Source organism: Neolamprologus brichardi, chromosome 17 (genome assembly GCF_056152115.1).
Source record: "Neolamprologus brichardi isolate AB-2024 chromosome 17, ASM5615211v1, whole genome shotgun sequence".
NCBI classification, from domain to species: Eukaryota; Metazoa; Chordata; class Actinopteri; order Cichliformes; family Cichlidae; genus Neolamprologus; species Neolamprologus brichardi.
The window spans coordinates 11,330,583-11,349,701 of record NC_142120.1 but is presented as its reverse complement, the minus strand read 5'-3'; the positions used below and the strand labels follow the sequence as shown (position 1 = coordinate 11,349,701).

The window sequence follows — 19,119 nt, the reverse complement described above, 5'->3', positions numbered from 1 at the left end:
GCAGAGAGCCGTATCAATGATGCCCTACTGCCATCTCCTGTTACAACAAACTTGAAGAGCTCAGCTCCATGACTGATTTGTAATGCAACACTGCCCCCATGAGGACGTATGAAATTAAATATAAGTGCACGAGAAACGTGCCTCTTTATCCGTGTAGCTCACTCTCCCACCAGGTGTTTAAGATACCAACTGTGTTCAGGGTTGCAGTATCTTAAACTTCATTTTAATATCTGCCACCAATACAGAGAACGCTGCAGAAAGCTCAGAAGCACTGAATGGTTGGTATTAAAAACAACAAAGAAACCTAATTAATTTTTAACTTTATTTTTGAGTTGCACAAAAATGCTTTAATTCAAATTAATAAAAGATTTCTAACAAATAAAATACAAAAAGCTGCATGTTTACCCTGTAGCGTGCATCTTATAGGTTCATGTTTCTTTTAAGTTTTTGTTGTTGCCGTTTTACAATATTATGATGCATATCTTCCATTTTATTACACATATAATACTATATTAAACGTAATTATCTATTTTTAAAAATTGCTAACTATTAAGCAAGGCAGTAATCTGATAGACATGACTTAACTGATACTATGAAAATATTTCACTATTTTAAAATCGGCATAGCAAAACTCTTGACAGTGTAATCTGAATTCAAATTTTCTTCGATTTTATCACTGATCTGGGTTGATGATTTTCTGTCATCTGTGTTAACCGGTTCAAATGCTATCCTTCAGCTACTGCCCAATCTTGCTATGTTTCCGCGTAAAACTTTGCATGAGTCTCATAATTAAAGTTGTGCAAATTAGTTGTGTATTACTAGGGAAATAAATAAACACGAGAAAATGAACACGTAACAGCTTAGTCAACTAACCTCTTCGAAGAATCTATGTTCATTACAGAAAGCAGCCTGGCATCTCTGACACAGGACCACAGGAGTTGCTAATTACAGTAAATGGAAATCTTGGTTTGGTCTAGCCTATTGTTGTTGGGGGGGTTTCTGTTTGTTTGGGTGGGTTGTTTTTTTTCTACTTGGTAATGATGGGGTCTGAGTACGGGAGTAGCTTTTATTAACACAAAATAAAGATACTTTAATTTTTTGTGGTTTCGTGTTTGTTTGTTGCCAAACCGGATTAGACCACTTTTGAATAACGACCATCTTCTGGCGCCTGCCGCCGTTGAATAGAAAGGGGCGTGGTTCAACAGGTCTTATGTGGCGTTCAATGAGTACAGGAAAAGTTAGTTTTCATTGCAGAATCGTAAGCTATGGGCTTCATCGCAATGAAAAAGGGTCCGTGTTATATTAAACTGGACATTTAGTGACGTCCAGGTTTTCTAAACGTGGAAAATCACCAAAAACTACTTAGTTTGATCTTTTATTTACTAAGATAAACTTTATGTTTCATATTTACATGCTCTCATTCATTTTTAATTACTTTTCCCTCACCAAAAAACATAATAAAGGCTCTGAATATAGTACGTGTTTATTTTCAATAGTTTTGTAGGGGTTCATTAAAAAAATCGAGAATTTAAAAACTGACATAATAAAAAGTGAAGATATGTTTAATATTTATGTCATGTTGACACATCGTCAATGAGTTATTAACTAGAATCAGTTTAAAGAAAACAACGAAACAATGTCTACGAAGTATTTATGTGCACGTTTGTTATTGTAGTTTCAGTTCTTGTGTATTACTGTTACGATTGCGCGGCAGGCACTTGAAAGCATCACTAGTGCAGTTCACTGTTGTGTGCGGTCTGTTAGTTGTGTTTGGTGCTGGCTCCCCTCTGTCCTCCATTAAAGCTCGGCTCCATCCCCGCTGTACGGCGCAGGCCCGAAGTAGCGCAGCCGCTCTGAGGTTAGTGCCCTACCGCGCAATCTCCATCTATTTCAGCCCCGGCGCAGCCGCATCATCGAACCCGGCAGCGTTGGGGTGAACGATGCAGATTGTTTAGATGTTGACTGGAGTCGGATTGTATTTTAAATCTGTTTTTGGGGGGAATCGTGATCTAGGCGCGTATCGACTTCAACCTCGGAGAGAGAAGAATAGCTGAGGATGAGCCCACAGGCCCGGGCCTGTTATAGCGCTATGTTTTTGTGTGATTTCTTTTGCGCGGGTTTCGTGCTAGCTGCTGCATTACGATGGCTTTCACTGCGCCCTGTAATCGCTTTGTTTAGTGTCTGAACGTGGAAAATTGTTGGCAGAATTCGTGTTATTTTAGACGACCGGCTTTATACCGCCAAATGGTTAGCTAGGCAGCTAATTAGCTGAATGTAGGGCATTGCTAGCTTAGCTCAGTGAAGCAGTCGTTGACAGTAGACCGGCAGATCCGGCTAACTGTACACTAGTGTCTGGCACGATAAATTCTTTATCCGGTGCTGTGCAAAATTAAGCTGGTTGCAGGTCACTAAATTGGTTACACATACACATTCTTGTGGAGTTATGCGTTTCGTGCATCACTGATCTCCTCAGTGTCTAGACTTCATGTACTGCAGCTGACAATAAATATATTAGACTGAAATGAATGACCTGAATTTCAGTTTTATTTATTTATGTATTTATTTATTTTATTTTATTTCTTATTTTGGTGGGGGGGGGCAGTATTGACGTTCTTGTAGGCCACTGTAAAAGTTAAAACAGTGTGTGCAGATACATGATTATAAAACTATTCTATAAATCATCTTTGCACTGTATCAATGAAGCAGGTTATCTACATGAAACTGTCTCCTTTCTTTTATTCATAAACCTTTTAGCCGCTGTAAGTTGATTGATTTGGAGTGAACATAAACATATATTGCACACCAACACACACAGTGTTGCAATATATGTTTATTTTTCCTCAGCCACACTACAGTGTAACTCCACATACTCACATATCCAGTTTTCCAAATTAATATGGAGTTAACCATACTGTGACAACAATTTTAAAGACCCTTTAGTTGGACATTAAATTGTGATTTGTATCTAAGTTGTGCTAAGCTATCTATTACTGGGTGGATGCACATCTTCTGAATTCATCACCTGTAACACCTAACATAAGTGCCCTCTATGGGCAGAATGAAAGTGGTACAGTCAGACAAGAGTGAAAAAAATGAAACGTTCTTTTCAGACAATACTCTTCCAAATGAAATTCCCTATTAATGCAGTATGACGTCCTCTGGAGGCAGAGCGGTAGTGGTGCACTAAGCACAAACACAAAGACACCACAGCATCTTCATCAGACAACTCTCCCTGTAAAAATAAATGACAGTGGCAGCTGTGCATGGTCACAGTTTTGTCTGAAATATCGTAACACTTCCAAATTCTTGGTGCATATGAATTCATTTAAGTGTATAAATAAATATCAGCATATTGTCTTGTTAGGATAACATATCATTATTCGTTAAATCTGATGTACTTTGATCACTTCCCTCTTTCTTTCCTCAGTAACTGTACTGTGGACCTAGCTGTGTAGACCAGCTGGCTGATAATGGATGAGCACTCCGTTCACCAGACAGAGCACATGACCACCATTGAGGCTAGCGCTGTCAGCCAGCAGGTGCATTTACAAACATAATAAATGGTGTAAATTAGAAACAAATTTACTGATATTAATCACTCATCTTGTTAAAGATCAGAGATCTTAACGCCCCACTAAAGTGCGAGTCCCAGGTTCATTCATTCATTGATTCGTGTATAGGTACATGTGACCACCTTGACTGACACATCCATGATGAGCGCTGAGGAAGACTCGACCTCCTCGCCAGATGACGATCCTTATGATGACACAGACATCCTCAACTCGGCTGGCACTGATGAGGTCACAGCTCACCTGGCTGCTGCAGGTGAGTCTAAAGCAGCAGCAACAAGCAGAAGTACTTCACGACCTGTAGACTTATGTTGATAATTGTTATTAAGGTTGCAAAGTTTGTGGCAAATTAGATGGTCAACTCCTTACAACAGACATTTTTTTGTTTATTTTTTTATTCTTCTTAGCAGCTTTGATTAATTATACAAGCCTGGTAAATCCCATAACGCCATAATTTAAGCAAAATGCTTTCAATTGAGCAACAGGTGGCGCCAGTGGATTAGTTGTGTAGGCAGTGTTGCCTTTGTCAAGCCTCTGCCATGTTTGAAGTGCTATTTCAGGTCTTTTTAAAAACATATTTTATATTAAAAAAAGAGAACGAACAATAAACAGTAACAACCACATGGGCTTTAAAAGCTCAAATCAGAGAAGGAAAATACTTTGTCTCTTTTTACCTTTGGTAAAATCTCTCCTCCTCTTTCTTTCAGGGCCAGTGGGTATGGCAGCAGCTGCTGCTGTGGCAACTGGGAAGAAAAGAAAAAGGCCTCATATCTTTGAATCCAACCCTTCCATCCGTAAGAGACAGCAGACTCGTCTGCTCAGGTGGATCTAATAGTTTTTCTGTCAGCAGCTACGGTGACCAAAATATCCCTCGCTCAGCTCCTAGGGTAGAATTGTTGTTGTGCTTTGTAGCTTTTAATCTGAACACAGAAGTAAAGGATGGTGTTTGTTAACAGGAAACTGCGAGCCACGTTGGATGAGTACACCACTAGAGTGGGCCAACAAGCCATAGTGTTGTGCATCTCCCCCTCCAAACCCAACCCTGTGTTCAAGGTGTTTGGTGCTGCTCCTCTGGAGAATGTGGTAAGTCTTATAAATAGAGCAGGTAGAAAGCATTAGTTTGTAACACAGTGAAACTTACCATCACACCAAACCTCAGTGTTCTTCTTCAATTATTTCAGTGAAGCCCTCTCAGTCATTCATGCGTATGCAGTGTTTCCCTTGTCATAAGTATACACTGCATGTTAGATAAACTGAATCTGCTTTACATCTTTCTTCCTAAAAACTATTTATGTATTAAAAATACTCATAATTTTATAGCTAATAATAATTTATTAAAGGCCATATTGATTTTGTCTTAATAACATAACCAAAAAAGGCATGCAGTTACTTATCTTTGTCCAGGTATCTACTAGCAAATGTTTTCTTCAGTGATTTTTTTTTTAAACCTGCTATCACTCTTAAAAGCTCAGGCTGACACACTGTGATGTATCTTTCATGGATACTAGGTAAGAAAGTATAAGAGCATGTTGTTGGAGGACCTGGAGAACGCTCTGGCTGAACATGCCCCTGCAGGTGGAGAACTCGCCTCAGAGCTGCCCCCGCTCACAATTGATGGCATCCCCGTCTCTGTGGATAAGATGACCCAGGTAAGGCTTACTGCAGATTTATTCTTTAGTGGGGAATCTACGCCGTAGCTACGTCTTAACTGCAAACTTGAATTTATCAGTGAGAGAATAACAATTATCATGTCAATTTAAGGGACAATAAAATCAGTATAGGAATTGTCAGCAAATTCCTGGAGGGTGATTGCTGAAACTATCAACTTTACGTGCAGGGATGCAAGGCAAGGCAAGTTTATTTGCATAGCACAATTCAACAACAGGGTGATTCAAAGTGCTTTACAGAGACATTAGAAACAAAAACAAATAAAAAGCATGATTTAAAATTGATTAAAACAAGCTAACTAACTAACTAACAAACAAACAAACAAAACAGTATATAAAATCAAAACAGATAAAATCAGAAAAGTAGATAAAATCAGTATTTAAAATGTGAGTTTTGAAATTTAAGCTTAAGTGCGGATTTGGTGCTTTATTTAAATGCAGCTGAGAATAAGTGAGTCTTCAACCTGGATTTAAATAAACTGAGTGTTTCAGCTGATCTGAGGCTTTCTGGGAGTTTGTTCCAGATATATGGAGCATAAAAGCTGAATGCTGAATGCAACTGATAAAAGACCGGATCCAGATGACCTGAGGGATCTGGAAGGTTCATACTGGGTCAGGAGGTCACTGATGTATTTTGGTCCTAAACCATTCAGAGCTTTATAGACCAGCATCAGAACTTTAAAGTCTATCCTCTGACGGACAGGCAGCCAGTGTAAAGACCTCAGAGCTGGACTGATGTGGTCCACTTTTTTGGTCTTAGTGAGGACTCGAGCAGCAGAGTTCTGAATGAGCTGTAGTTGTCTGACTGATTTTTTAGGTAGACCTGTATAGATGCTGTTACAGTAATCAAGCCTACTAAAGATGAATGCATGGACTAGTTTTTCCAGGTCCTGTTGAGACATCAGATCTTTTATCCTTGAAATATTCTTGAGGTGATAGTAAGCTGATTTTGTTATTGTCTTAGTGTGTTTTTCTAAGTTTAAGTCTGCATACATGTAACCCCCCCTCCCGCCAAAACGAAACGAAATGAAACAAAACTGACTGACCACAACAAAAAGACACAAAAATACTAGGACACAATCACAAAGTAATGAAAACATAATACATCAGAAAAAGCTTAAATGCCAGCAACAACCTCAGCCACTTACATGTATGCTGTAGGCTCTACAAAGTTTCCCCGCAGAAATCTAAATAAGGCCTTCTCTCTATTCTCTAGAAGTGCTAAGGTTTACTCTCTTCTTCCTTTGTACAAATTCACTAATACACACACACTACTCCCAGCAGAGGGCACCAGCCGCTAACAAACCAGAAAGTTTAAACTATGTCTTATAACTAGTGAGAGGAAGAGCTTAGCTAACTACATGTAGCAAGGTCAAATGCTTATTTGTAGCTGTGTTGTCCACTAGCTCATTTTTGATGTTTTTGATTAATCTATTCAGCAGTCATGCATTTATTCTCATCCTGAAGAGCAGCATCACCTTTAAAATAACTCTTATTGGAGAAAAAGCTAATCCTTCTCTTTGATAAGCAGAGCAGCCATTGTAGGCCGTTCATCGTAGCGTTAGTACCACTCGCAGGCCTGAATTTTCTTTTCAGCCCAGGGGAGCATGGCTTGTTTACTCTGCCGTCCCAGTGCTGCTGACGCATTCTCTAGATCATCGTCACAGTAGGCAGCATGACAGTGGCCCTCAGAGACGATCCACAACCCTCGGCGCGCGTTAGCCAATCCCAGTGCCGGATGAATCCTTGGAGGCCAGGTGTTAGTTGGAGCTTGTTTTTCTGGAAGTAGTAGGATGAGATTATCGCGAGTAACCTGTTGCCTCACTCAATTTCGACAAGCCGGGTGGAAAGGTGTGGGGGTGGGTGTTTTTACAGATATGTGTGTGCTGCGCGTTGGAAACAGGAAGTTGTTTAGTCCTTCTGGGAAAAGCTAGTAAACCTTGGCCAAGGAATGAGATGAGAGGAAGCTAATTTAGAAGAGACACCCAGTTCGTATCAGAAACATGTCTTCTAAAAGGATATCTGCAGTAGAATTTTATACAGCTGAAGAAATCCCAAATGAGGTTAAGCAGAGGCCCTAGTCTGTCAGATATATGGAGCATCTGTAGCAGGTGATCCCACGACTAGCTTGAGCTCATAATTACCCCCTTGCCTTGTTAGGTTCAGGAACCCGGCAACATAACAGCCTTCCTGAAATCTGATTGGACCACTGCTTGGAGGATTAGGATTGGGGTGGGGTGGTGGGTGCGAGGGCAACATGCCACTTAACTCGCTAGCCACTGTAATTTGGCCATCTGGCCTTGCACACATACATCCACATACGTCCACATCATCGCAGGTGTAAATGGGAGAATCATTTTGCTACAAGGCTTTTTCGCAGGTTAATGCAGGTTGCTGAGCTAGCGTTGGGTCTGGTGGAGCTCCATTACGTGGAGGGTTTGCTGTTCGGAAGCTGGCGCGAAGCACCGACACTCCATTTTCTATCAAGATCCATTTTCTCATATCTGTTTGCGTGATGCACTGAGGAGCTGTGTGACTGTGAGTTAGAAAAGGGGGGCCTAACGGGGAGGAGGGAGGGATTTATTTCTCCCGGAACCAAATTTAGCTTGTGATGTCAAGGCAGGCGGACGCTGCAGTGCCTCATTGTGCAATATAATCCCCCGGTGATGCTTGCATATTACCGGGACGCCGAGGACACTGGCACTAAACCCCCACCTCGGCATGTCAGTGAGTGTAAGCGCGCGCCTGCTCGGGCTCTGTCGACGTGATGGGCAGTGCGTGTGCGTGCCACTCACTACTGCACATGAAGTATGCATACAAACGATCGATAACAAGCAAATCAGATGAGATTAAGAACGTCATGGCAGGCAGCTGTTATTCAAGTTTAGATGCACCATAAAGCTCGGATTTTTAGCTTTTAGCGCAACAACATTTTCACCAGCTGGTCACCTGCAAAATCAGCACTTTTTACTTCATTGTAAGATATTCCAAAACGGTGGATAAGCACTTGATAAATGGACTGATTCTTACATCTATACAATATGCCACATTCACGTTTCTTCTAAGCTTTTAGTGCTTCCTAACAAACATTCACACTCTGATGAATGCATCATACTAACCTGGGGTTAGTATCTTGCCCAAGGATCCTTGGCATACAAACTGGAGGAGCCAGGGATTGAACCACTAACCTTCCGATCAGTAGGTGACCTGCTCTACCTCCTGAGCTACAGCCACCCCGTCTTGATACCGTCTTGATAGAGTCTGTTGACAATAAAGAAATAAGTCTGTACAGTGCACCTATTCGCACAGACTTAATGCAGTGCCCTTGTTTGACAGTCGATTTTAATTTTTAACAATACTGACTGTCTCGTCCTTGTTAATACCTCTGCTCAGTGTCCTGGAGCCTTTGTTGGAACAGGCTGTCTGTTGGATCACCTCTGATGTGCTCACAGTGTCTGTCTGATACGTCAGGCTGGAGCCATAGCCATAGATTGGTCTGTTAGTAAACCTGACCCCATTGTTCTCCTTTTAGAAGGTCTGTTTCTATTTTCATGCCTTGACCACCTCAGCACACGCTGCAGGTACCTAATGCACTCCTCTCGCAGCCTGCTCAAGGGCGTGTATGCCCTGCAGCTTTGCACATTATTTTTCTGCCTATATCATCTGTTTTTTCCATGCATTTTTTTTCCTCTTTTATTTTCCTTTAGGCACAGCTGCGAGCATTTATCCCAGAGATGTTGAAGTACTCAACAGGCAGAGGGAAGCCTGGCTGGGGTAAAGAGAGCTGCAAGCCAGTGTGGTGGCCCGACGACATCCCCTGGGCCAACGTTCGCAGTGATGTGCGCACAGAGGAGCAGAAACAGAGAGTAAGACAAACACTAGTATAACGTGATATTTTGCTGGGAAAGAGTACAAGGTTGTAAGTGCACAAAATGAATGTAGCTTGTGAGTACAGATCACTCAACAAACTAAACAGATGTTGTATTGTACACCCATAAGAAAGATTCTTTTTACACAGTGTTTTAATCCTGTTCTGTTACATTAGCTAGTTCTGTTTGGTGGTGTCTAAAGATGCAGAGCTCTTGCCTGCAGAGTCACCTGCCACGTGAAATTCAGTGACAGTGATAACAGTCCTTAAAGACAGTTGATGACATTTTGGGAAATGCCCATGATACCATATGAAGGAGTAAAAGATACAGTAAGCTTGTTTTATTAGCATACATACAGCAGAATTTTAGTAGTAAATTGTTTTGCAGAGCTTAAGGAAAATTGCTACAACTCATGAATCAACACTTTAAATATGAAGCTACAGCTAATGCACACCTTTGAAGCTCATTATTTTTTCCTCTTAATATAGCATGAGAAGAACAGGCTTTAGAGGTGCTGGTAAGCCAAGTCTATGCACTTTTAGTAGAACCAGCACAGCTGTTGACACCTTTTCTGTCATTTATTTTGTGTTTTCTGTGTATCTTCTGAGATAGCTCTAGAGCAAAGGAAACAGGCGCATGTCTATTCATTATTACAGTTTAATTTAATCCCATTGTACATAATTCATATTTATCATCTGATTATATTAAGAGATGTACCATGCCTTAGAGTCATCAGTCTTAAGAATTTTTGCAGACATTAAATTGTGTCTGTACTTCCTCAGGTCTCTTGGACGCAGGCGTTGCGAACCATAGTGAAGAACTGCTATAAGCAGCATGGCCGTGAGGATCTATTATATGCTTTTGAAGACCAGCAGGTAACCACGGCAACCACCACCCAGCACCACCTGACAACTGCACAAAGTATCGCTCACCTTGTGCCCTCACAAACCGTGGTACAGACCATCAACAATCCAGATGGAACAGTCTCGCTTATCCAGGTGCGATTTATTCACTGCATGGCTTTTATACTCCCGAGTGGGAGTTTTTGCCCCTCTTGTTGTTTTTTTACAAAGCCTAATGCACTTGGTGGAAATGTATTGTTTTCAGGTCGGTACAGGACACACAGTTGCCACTCTTGCGGATGCGTCGGAGCTGCCTGGAGTGACAGTGGCACAAGTTAACTACTCAACGGTAACTGAGGGAGAGGTAACACCCACATGCGTTCAAACGGGCCTAGAAATCGTTCTTTATCAAAAACCATACTGAAACACATTAAGTTATTTACTGCACACATAGCCTCTTAAAAAATCACTCTATTTAATACCACAAAATCAAAACTAAAGCCACAAGTCCATCAATCTAATATCAGCAATATTTGCTCAGTCTCATTACCTCATTGCTAATGTTCATCTACACTTCAGAAGTGTAAATCCACACGGGGCCAAATGTATACATGCAGGCTCATATATATTACATATATATCCCACTAATATTTGGTAGCTTAGCATATTGCACCTTGACCAGAACATTTTGCTTACCGTTGCAAGCTTCTGGCATTAGACGTGGCTGGATATTTAACACTCTTCTTGTTCATTTAAATTGGTTAGTGGTCCAAAAGCTTTCAGTAGGGTTGAGGTTGGGCCATTACAAAAGCTTTATGTTGTCAGCCTGTTTTCTGCATTCTAAAATTAGCTTTGATATATCATTGCTGTTAGAAAACCCAACTGTGTTGAAGTTTGAACTGTTCTAATTTAAAGAACTTGGAGGGAGTCTTATTTATTCGATCCACAAGTACCACTGATTACCAAATAGCACTAGCGCATGATGCTACCACCATCATGCTTGACAGTGACGCTGGTGTTCCAGCAGTTTCCAGCTCATGGCAGGCTTGAGCGTTGGTGGTTCCTGGGTTCTTTCTGAATATCCCAAACAATTACCTCTCATCAGGGGGGACAGTTTGGGTGTTCTTCCAAGTTGGCAAAGGGGTGAAAATCGGAAAAACTTGTTCTTGCATAAAACCATTTGAACTGATGAAATCTTTAGTTATTTAGAAATGTCTCCAAGAGATCTTCCCAATTTGTGGAAATCTACAATTTTCCTTTTTAAGATTTTCACTGAGTTACTTGGACTTTCCCATTGTTCTGAGTATTGGTCATTCCTACCAGCTGTAGTTAAATAATGAACACTAGCAAGAATTAATTGGCCTTGTCAAGTTAAAACACATTGTTGAACCTTCAACAAATCCTGTTAGTGTGTTGTGAGTGTATGTTCATATTTTGGCCTGTGTGTATAATTTTGACCCTGTGTGGAACAGAGAAAATGTAAAATATGTTTGCTATACGATCGTTTAATCCGAGTAAAAGAACAGCTCGAAGAAGAAGCCTAAAATTACCCCTGATAAGTGTATGTAAACTTAAGTATATACTTTGTTTTTCCTCCAGGTGGAACCAAGCTGGGCCACCCTGCAGGGCGGGGAGATGACAATCCAAACAACTCAAGCATCGGAGGCCACGCAGGCAGTGGCATCCCTAGCTGAAGCTGCTGTCGCTGCTAGCCAAGAGATTCAGCCCGGAGCCACTGTTACAATGGCACTGAACAGGTGATTCTGACAGAGCTGAATATTATGTTATGTGATTTCCTGAGATATTATAATAGGTCTCTAAGCTATTATAAGGGAGTGCACGCAGTGTAAATGGTCCAGGTACAAGGACAGGACTAAAAAATGCAAACTTAGATCTGGAGAAACTTTGCTCAAGACAACTTTTAAAAAGGTTTAAATGTGTAAACAGAGAAGAAAGTTTTGGTGCTATCACCAAAAAATACCAGAACCTTTTAAACAAAAAAATGTTATTATCATGTCGAGTTTTAATTTCACTAAGAAAAAAAAACACTGACAAGTATAAAAAATGTCATAAATGCACAGGCAGCTATAAGCAGCTGGATGAAAATGGGACAAATGTGTCAGAGCAGGTTACTGGATTCCCTGGAGATACTTTTTGTCCTGTTTCAGCATCTAAATAATTAGCTTGTACCCTTTTATACCAGCAGCATGCACGGTGTAGAACCATTAAACCAGTTGTTAGGCACATATTTCACGTTCTAACAGCTCTTACCTGCTGATACGCAGGTACGAGCAGATTAAAATAGCTGCATTTGAGATGTTGTGAGTATAAATGTACAGCATTACATCTCTACTTCATTTAGGCTGCTGTGTTAGAAAAAGCAAAAAATGTTTTCAGTCCTGTTATAGTCACAAATTAAAGTTCCTGTAGGATAACAACAGAAGCAGGTTAATAGTTGTAGGCTTCGGTCGCAGTTAAAAGAAGCTAACCCTTGGCTACCCGCTTCCTGAATTACTTTTTTTTTCAGCAGTTTGTTTCTGAAGTCAGTTACCTAGATACTGCCATGTTAGATTTTTTTTCACTGCAGTCCTGTCCTGGCAATCATTTCAGATGTGTATGGGTATGTCCCGCTGGGGCTTGTTACCTGCACCCACCTGAGACCCCCTCCTTCTCATTTCCCCTCCCTTCCTGCTGTTTACCTGAGCTGAGCTACTCTGGGCTCTCCACTCTGCCGTCTCTGGAACATTTTGTGTCTGTTTTCCAGCTACAGATGAGGTGCAGAGCCTCTTATCCTCACTGTTTTCCTTTTGTGCGATTAAATATTACCTGAGATGCAACATTTATTAGCCATGGTCAAAACCCCCAGCAAGCTTAAACATCCAATCTAAATTCACATATTAAACAATGAAACAACACACAAAAAAACGGTGTCGTTTCTGGTACACTTGATTGCATCATCAAGAATCTGTCGTCTCAGCTCTCGCATCTCCTCTTCCTTTCTTTCTGTCTCTCTACATTTCTGCCTCAAGCCTGATTATCATAAAGCTACGAAAGTGGTGTGCTAATAAGCTGGTAGTAATTCTGCTGCATAGATCCAGTATATAAAACTGCTTTGTTAGACCCATAGCACCTGTCCTTTGGAGTGATGTGACCGATTCTCTGTAAGTCCAGACTAGAAAAGCCTCTTATAGCTCGTGTATTCCTGCATCTTCACCCCACATCTCTCTAATAACCCTTGGCTCTCTGAGCAGACTCTGCGTGAGAGAGCTTTTGGGCTTTGTACCAGGAGATTGCATCTTCAAGCCTAATTTCTTGTTTGTGTGTGTTTTAATTTGAAATTGCATGTATAGAAATATGTTTGTTTGTTTTTTTACATATAGTGCACTTGTGTTTGTGTGTTACAGTGAGGCAGCAGCTCACGCTGTAGCGACGCTGGCAGAAGCCACACTACAAGGCGGAGGTCAAATTGTCCTGGCAGAGACGGCAGCTGCTGTTGGGGCGCTGGCAGGGGTTCAAGATGCCACAGGTACCCAATTATCAGCAACACAGCAAACACTGAAGCAACATAAAATAAAATACACCTCAAATTAGAGCAATTACATAATTATAAAGAAAGGTGTCAAGTGGTTTTTTTTGGTATGCAGCATTGAACTGTAAAGACAATGAAGGTCTGAAAAGTCATAGTTATTACCTCACTACTTCAGTGCCTGCAATCACAGGTACATTAGTAACATTTATCAAACAATCAAACAGTGGTGGTTTATATATAAACTATGTTATCTATACTGGCGACCATATAAACCAATTTATCTATATTATTTATGAGGACCCCAAAGATTAGATTACCGCTCTCTGGAATGACTCCAGCCTTGCCAATATACTTCCTCAGTCTGATTAATGGTTGTCACGAAAAGTGCAAAACAGACGCACACATACAGAGATTCTTTCATTTATCAGAAGATAGTCACACTGTGGTCATGCAGTGTTTAAATGATGCTGAGTTGGTAATGAGTGGCCCGAGACTACCAATAAAATATCACCTACACCTTTACGAACCACCAGACGCCTGAACTATTTTTCCAATCTTCTTATGTTTTGGTGAGTCCGTGCGAATTAGTTTCCTGTTTTTAGCTGGCATAAGTGGCACCCAATGTGATCGTCTGCTGCTGTAGTCCACATGTTGTGCAATCGAAGATGCTCTTCTGCATACCTTGGTTGCAGCGAGTGGTTATTTGAGTTACTGCTGCTTTCCTGTCACCTTGAAGTAATCTGGCTTTCTCTTCTGACCTCTGGCATCAAAAAAGTATTGTTACTCAGAACTGCTGCTTGCTCGTTATAGAGGTGGTTGTGTGGGAAAATCCCAGTAGATTAGCAGCAAATATGACACCCACAGCCTTGCGACACTCAAAGTCACTTTCTTTCTCATTCTTATGCTAAATTTCAACTTTAGCAAATAATCTTGACCATGTGTACATGCCTGATTACATTGAGTTGCTTGCGGGTGGCTGTGGCTCAGGTGGTAGAGCGGATCAGGTACTGATCGGAAGGTTCGATCTTTGGCTTCGAACCTGTGAATGAGTGTGAATGTTGATTCATTTGCACTTTAGTTTAGAAGTGCTTGTATGAGTGGGTGTGAATGGGTGAATGAGGCATGTTGTATACAGCGCTTTAAGTACACTGGGAGAGTAGAAAAGCGCTATATAAGAATCAGTCCATTTACCATATAATTGGCTGATTAGATATTAGCGTTTTTGACCTAAAAAACGCTAATATCACAACAACAGTCACCTTGAGGTGACTGTTGTTGTGATTTGGCACTATATTAAAATTAATAAAATAAAATTGAATCGAATCTAAATTGAATTGGAACAGGTGTGCCTAATGAAATGGCACACCTGTTTTGACACCTAACGTCAAAACATTTAAAAAAATCCTCTTGGTAGACTTTCATGGACAAACAGTAAGGAATGAGGAATATTTTTCTAAAATATGTGTTCTATGTGTACTTTACAATAGAATAAAAAAAATTAATCAGTAAATGTGTGCAATTACATTTTACCCATTGGTGTTTGTGTGCGCTCCCCAGCCAATGGCCTTTCTAATTAGCCTTACTAAGTGTAAGCTTCCCACCCGTAGAACAACTGTGAGGCCTCTGAGCCCCCACATTGTAATCTGCTCTGTGCTGATGTGACAGATGGTGTGTATTTATGTGTGCATCTTGTCCCTTCTTTTAATGACACGTTATTAGAGGTTCACCCTCCGTAAATGCATAGTGCAAGCGCTGCTATTGCCGTGTGTCTGCTGGGACTAGGCTAGTTTGCAGCGACAGCCTTCCCTCTTTGCTCAATAGCACTGACAACAATTTCGTGGACATGTTCCGTCAGTAGCCTCAAGGCTAAACATGAGGCTAATGTTTCATAAGCAATAACATTTTGTCAAAGCTGCATCCTGAGTATTTATTATTGTTGGACAATTTGATTCACTGGTTAATTTAAACGAATCGGGATATTGAATTGGGAAACCTTTTGTAGCCTGCAAGCTGTCAATCTTTTACTTATTATGTCATCTGATCAGTACAATGCACATATTACACACACACAAACATGCACCAACACACAATGTACACTAGTCCAGGGGCATGAAGAGGTCCCTCTTGTGCCCTCCTTAAGAGCTTTGATCCACTCCATTATCAGTCCATAGTCTAATCACTTGACCAGCTGTCAGCAGACACCCCCAAGCTCTGTTGCTATATTTATATAGATATATGTATATGTGTGTGTGTGTGTGTGTGTGTGTGTGTGTGTGTGTGTCCATGGAATTTCTGTTTAAATCACAGTACGAATCAGTGTTAGTGGGAGTTTTAGAAACCAATGGTTCTGTAGCAGGCAAAGCTGGGAAACATGGTGTGTTTGCATTCATTTTTTTTAAATCTTTGCATAACGGTTAAAAGTCTATAACAATTGCCAGGCTATTGACTACAAAACGATTGTATCTATTACCTCATGCAGCCAAACTATTTTAGAAAACCAAATAACATCACCATGAAAGTTTCCTGTTAAAACATTGAGCAAATGCAAAAATAGGTGCTACGTCTGCATTCATATCCTGTAATGGGGATTCACCTTATTCAAATCTAACATCTGCAGGCTTTGTGATTTATTTATTTATTTATTTATTTATTTATTTGGCATGTTGCTTCCTAAACCACAAAGAGCCATTTGGCTGTAATAGCTCACTCAAACAACTAACGGAGCTACCAAATCCAGCCCTTCTCGCAACTATTGACCTTCGCTAATCACTGTAGTGCTACACAACAGAGAAGACTGGTGTTTGAAGTGCACCAGCCAGGTTACACTGCTGATTGGCTTGTGTAGTAACCCTACACTGACAAAGACACATATATAAACACAGCTATACAAGGCATGACCCTTCATCTCTAAGTAACAATGTTCGAGTGGCACTTCAATTACAGATTGCACTTCATCCCAGGTCTATGTTGCTGCCAGGCCAAAGCCACGCTCCCTATAAGGTTTCCTTCATAATAACTGTTAGCACAGCTTAACACTGTCACAAATAAGTGTCAAGAGGGGTGAGCAAGAGGCCACAAAGAGGACCAACAATTACGACCTTACCTGGCAGCAGAGTTCCATTTTTATTATTGAATGAATTGTTCTCTTTTTTTGTTCAAAATGTTATTTATTCTCAGTTACAATTATATCCACCCTTGTTTCATCTGGGTTACGTGTTTTAAGTGATTCATTTGTAATGTGGAGTGGTTGCCTGTAACATCCAGCATCTAAGCTTGCGGTAATGGGAGTGGGTATGAGCCACTGCCATCCCCTATGCTGACCTTCTTGCCTGCCTGTGACACTGTGACAGCTTGCAGGGTGGGGCAGAGCACCACGTGACTGCAGCAGTAATCCCTGCAGGCAGAGACGCACAAACGGAGCTGGGAATGGGGGAAGTAAGCCGAGGACGTTCAATTGGGTCATTGTTCAGAAATGCCTTCTCTGTAACATGTCTGCCTCCTGTCACCAACAACTACCTTGAGTTGATGGGTTCCCAAGGGCCCGTGTAAAACATAAAATCCGTCAACAGGATTTCCTCTAGCAAGAGAATGTAAAAGCAGAATTACTTAGCAGAAGAGCTGATTTATTATTTTTTTAAGCGTGACAACCTGTGGGGTTGAAAAACAAAACCAAATAAACTGTGGATCCAGAAAAATGACCACTTTGGGGCATCTCAAAAACAGAGTCAGTCCCTTAGAGACTCCCATGTTAAAATCCCCAACTTCACAGCAATCTAACAATGCAATCTGCATTCACAAACACATTTTTAACACTATTTCATGTCTGCAAACCTAGATGGAAATGCATGGAGGGTACTTTGGGTTCAACATCTTTCCCATGGACGCTTCAGCATACAGGTGCAGGAGCTGGGTATTGAATCACCAACCTAATGAAGACTAGACAACCCGCTCTAAATTAGCCAGCATCTAAATGAGCCACCATAAACAAAAACAAGATTTCTGAGGACAGTAGAATAGAATTGGGTAACCAGTGAGGAGTATAAGATCTTCAAATGTCGAATAGGTTTATTTAAAAAAGGTACTTGTGTCCACCTGTGAATGATTTCCCTGTAATATTAACATACCTGTGACCTAAGTACTCAGTTTAAACTAATAAAAAATGTATTAGTGATGCTGGTGCTGTGTGTTTAAGTCCAACTTGTCCTCTTCTTTCCTTTAGGTTTGGTCCAGATTCCAGTCAGCATGTATCAGACGGTAGTCACCAGCCTTGCCCAGGGTAACCGGCCCGTCCAGGTTGCAATGGCGCCTGTCGCCACACGCATAGATAACACTGTCACACTGGACGGCCAGGCAGTGGAGGTCGTAACCCTGGAGCAGTGACCTTGGAAGGAGCAGAAAGCACTGATTGGCCACCTAGGAGATTTGTTTGTCTGTTCTGTTTTCCAAGACATCATGCTGTGTACAATGTCAAATATATTTTTAAATGTGCATCTGCAGGGGAAGTGTGTTATCAATGCATTGTGTTTACTATGTAAAGAGATTGCGTTTGTTGGTGTATTTTTCCCATTTAGCGTTGTTTTTTTGGGTTTTTTTTTTTTTTTTTTTTAGCTCTGTGAAGTTGAGTATTTAGTATTTATTTCTTTACAATTAACCTTTGCTTAAAACAAAGATGAACCAAAAAGCTCGGGAGGAAAGCCACCCCTGTTTCACTGAGTGTGTCCCTTGTCTTTGTTTGGGATTTTTCACTATATTGTCCATGCTCAACTGTTTCTGTTTTTAGGATGACTAATTCAGTGCCATAGTCGGAAAGTCACTCCTGTGTTTCGCCATATTCACAATTGCTGTTCCCACCTCAACTCACTAACTCTCTCACTGTACAACACAGCATCTGAGATGCAGACACTCCCAGAAAGTCTCGCCCTGTTGTTTTTTTTCCCCCCCTTTTTTTGTTCTACTGTAATCCAAGTACATGCCAAAATTTTGCAAAGACTCAGGATAACTTTTTTTTTTTTAACTGCTGGATGGCGGAGAGGACTTCCTGACGCAGTCTTTTTGTCCACCAAATTTTTTTAAATTATTTTTTTTCCTAGTGCATGGATTCGAGGAGGCAACCGTGTTATTTGCAACATGAACTCCTTTGTATGTCACGCAGGACTCGGTGGTCTCCATCACTTTGTATGTCACAGGAAGCTGGTCATACTTGGACAGAAACTGCACTATTTGTGATCCACAAAAGGATTTGCCACACGAAAAAACCATGCTTGCCGAGAATCAACTCTGTTTGATGAAGGTGTAACAGTTGGTGTGACTTTCACCAAAATTGTGTATTTGGAAAAAAAAAAAAGAAGTCCAATAAAATGGCTGCTGTTCACCATTTATCCAGTTTCTCGGGTATTATTATACTCTTCATCCAAAAGCCTAACAATTAGTGGATTTTGTCATATTAACATCAAACATACATGTGAAAAGTCAGCTTTATAAAACCTTTTTGGCATCTGCAGGTTGGTTTTGTGATATCCTACAGCAGGGGTGTCCAACTCCAGTCCTCAAGAGCTGCTGTCCTGCAGCTTTTAGATGCATCCTTGCTCCAACACAGCTGAATCAAATGGTTGTATCGCCTCTTCAGCATGCCATCAAGTTTGG

The 19,119-nt window shown here is 40.9% G+C and overlaps 1 protein-coding gene and 1 long non-coding RNA gene across 4 annotated transcripts in view; one reads left to right on the top strand and one right to left on the bottom strand.

Moving 5' to 3' along the window:
• LOC102783054 (uncharacterized) overlaps positions 1-930 on the bottom strand; it is a 109,657-nt gene extending 108,727 nt beyond the window's left edge. For both annotated transcript variants that reach the window (XR_004843609.2, XR_015716695.1), the window contains exon 1: positions 874-930. This is a non-coding gene — a long non-coding RNA (uncharacterized LOC102783054). The remainder of the gene's footprint in view (positions 1-873) is intronic.
• Positions 931-1,738: 808 nt separating this feature from the next.
• nrf1 (nuclear respiratory factor 1) lies at positions 1,739-18,844 on the top strand. 2 transcript variants are annotated; one of them, XM_006780707.3, is made up of 12 exons: positions 1,739-1,858; positions 3,428-3,539; positions 3,681-3,825; positions 4,277-4,391; positions 4,526-4,652; positions 5,078-5,218; positions 8,944-9,102; positions 9,888-10,103; positions 10,213-10,296; positions 11,547-11,704; positions 13,352-13,473; positions 17,696-18,844. In XM_006780707.3, the coding sequence occupies exons 2-12, from the start codon at positions 3,471-3,473 to the stop codon at positions 17,854-17,856; spliced, it is 1,497 nt and encodes a 498-aa protein (XP_006780770.1). In that variant the 5' UTR covers positions 1,739-1,858; positions 3,428-3,470; the 3' UTR covers positions 17,857-18,844. The 2 variants fall into 2 exon arrangements, with proteins under 2 accessions (XP_006780770.1, XP_006780768.1); XM_006780705.3 differs by having other exon boundaries at positions 10,213-10,311.
• The last annotated feature ends 275 nt before the right edge of the window (positions 18,845-19,119 follow it).

Bases quoted from the DNA above. Each gene is read 5' to 3' on its own strand.
- nrf1 (XM_006780705.3), top strand. From the start codon at position 3,471: ATGGATGAGCACTCCGTTCACCAGACAGAGCACATGACCACCATTGAG. The intron at 4,653-5,077 runs GTAAGTCTTATA...CATGGATACTAG, and splicing joins CTGCTCCTCTGGAGAATGTG to GTAAGAAAGTATAAGAGCAT. The intron at 9,103-9,887 runs GTAAGACAAACA...GTACTTCCTCAG, and splicing joins CAGAGGAGCAGAAACAGAGA to GTCTCTTGGACGCAGGCGTT.